Below are 2,003 nucleotides of genomic sequence, written 5' to 3' on the forward strand. Positions count from 1 at the left end.
GCCGGGGGTGTCCAGGGGGGCCAGGGCCCACCGGTGGGCAGCGGTGCCCGGCCCCCCGCCCCCCCGCAGGCCCCTGCACGCCAAGGCCGAGCAGCACCTCATGTGCGAGGAGCACGAGGACGAGCGGATCAACATCTACTGCCTGCGCTGCGAGGCGCCCACCTGCTCCCTCTGCAAGGTCTTCGGGGCGCACAAGGACTGCGAGGTCGCGCCGCTGCCCGCCGTCTACCAGCGCCAGAAGGTGGGTGGCCCTGGGGGGGCCAGCGAGGGCCCGGGGGCTGCCCGCCCAGCTGGCCCTCACGCCCTTCCCATCCCATCCTGTCCCAGAGCGAGCTCAGCGATGGCATTGCCATGCTGGTGGCAGGGAATGACCGGATCCAGGCCATCATCACCCAGATGGAGGAGATCTGCCGCACCATCGAGGTGGGCACCGGGGGGTGTCCCTGGGTACCGCATACAGCCCTGGGGTCATGCCCATGGTGGGGACATGGCAGGACCAGGGCAGTCCTTGAGCACCACGGTCCTGCAGGAGAACGGCCGGCGGCAGAAGCAGCACCTGGGGCTGCGCTTTGACTCGCTGTACAGCATCCTGGAGGAGCGAAAGAAGGAGCTGCTGCAGAGCATCGCACGGGAGCAGGAGGCGAAGGTGCAGCGCGTGCGGGGCCTCATCCGCCAGTACGGCGACCACCTGGAGGCCTCCTCCAAGCTGGTGGAGTCGGCCATCCAGGCCATGGAGGAGCCCCAGATGGCTGTGTACCTGCAGGTCTGTGCGGGCAGGGGTGCAGGGGCCCAGGACCCTCCAGGGGGTCTGGAACTGCCCCAGGGCTGTGTGATGGGGCCACGGGTCCCTGTGGGGGCTGGGATTGCCCCACAGGGCTGTGCAGGGAGGCTGTGGTCGCTCCAGAGGATCTGGGGCTGCCCCTGGGCTGTGCTGGCATGGGGCTGTGGCAGCGGTGACATCTGGCTCCTGGGGTCCCAGCTCCCATTGCTCCAGTGAGACACTGACCCCCTGCTTTCCTCCACAGCACTCCAAGGAGCTCCTGAAAAAGTGAGTGGACATGGGGGCACAGAAGACAGGGGCAGGGTGGGGGGGCGCAGGGGGCGGGGGCGGGGTTGGGGGGGGGCACAGGGGCAGGGACAGGGTGGGAGGCATGGCTGTGGCTGGCCCTGCTGGGCCATGGCCAGGGATGCAGGGGCCCCATGGGTGTTGGACCCTGGCAGCTCCCTGGAGGGTCTGCCTGCCCTGCAGGATCACAGACATGTCCAAAGTGTCGATGGGCAGCCGCCCGGAGCCCGGCTACGAGAACATGGACCATTTCTCCATCAATGTGGACTATGTGGCGGAGATGCTGAGGACCATTGAGTTCCAGACAGGTGCTGGTGCTGGGACAAGTGCTGCCATGCCCAGGGGGCACGTGGGACTGCCCAGGGCACCCAGCCCTCAGACAGGCAGAGCCCACCACCACCTCATGATCTGTGTGGGGATGCGTCCCCTTGTGCACAGGAATGGGTCTGTGTGGCCCCTCAACACTGCCCAGGGCCAGGCTCCCATGCTGGGCTGCCCACGCCATGGGGAGGGAGGGCCCCAGCTGACCTGTCCCCCTGCCCCACAGAGCCACTGGGCGAGGATGAGGCAGATGGACCTGGGGACAGCAGCGAGGCCGCTGCAGATGAGGACCGGCTGGACAGCCTGGAGGCACCCGAGGCCACAGAGGGTGAGTCCCCACCGTGTTGTGCCATGTCACACCATGCCATGCCGGGCTGCTTTGCTTGGCTACAGGGCTGCGGGGGTGGTCAGGGGCTGCTGTGCCCATGGCGGGGGTTGTGTGCTGTGCCGTGCCCAGCAATGTGTCTGTGTGGCTGCACGGGTCCTGCAGTGTGCCAGGGCGTCCCTGTCTCCATCTTGTCACCTGCTTTCCCTCTGCAGATGTGGGGCCGAGGCAGAAGCCAGCGAGCTCTCCCCATGGTGAGACCCTCACTGGGATTGAGGGGGGGGGGGGGGG

General features: G+C 67.9%; 1 protein-coding gene across 1 annotated transcript in view; it reads left to right on the forward strand.

Moving 5' to 3' along the window:
- Positions 1–2,003, forward strand: part of TRIM54 (tripartite motif containing 54) — a 3,055-nt gene that overhangs the window by 863 nt on the left and 189 nt on the right. Inside the window, exons 3-9 of the mRNA XM_010565923.1 lie at positions 70–241; positions 328–423; positions 530–763; positions 1,026–1,048; positions 1,250–1,374; positions 1,614–1,715; positions 1,928–1,966. Of these exons, the coding sequence (XP_010564225.1) occupies positions 70–241; positions 328–423; positions 530–763; positions 1,026–1,048; positions 1,250–1,374; positions 1,614–1,715; positions 1,928–1,966 (791 nt within the window). The remainder of the gene's footprint in view (positions 1–69; positions 242–327; positions 424–529; positions 764–1,025; positions 1,049–1,249; positions 1,375–1,613; positions 1,716–1,927; positions 1,967–2,003) is intronic.

This window comes from Haliaeetus leucocephalus, unplaced genomic scaffold, assembly GCF_000737465.1.
Source record: "Haliaeetus leucocephalus isolate CR32 unplaced genomic scaffold, Haliaeetus_leucocephalus-4.0 Scaffold197, whole genome shotgun sequence".
NCBI lineage: Eukaryota > Metazoa > Chordata > Aves > Accipitriformes > Accipitridae > Haliaeetus > Haliaeetus leucocephalus.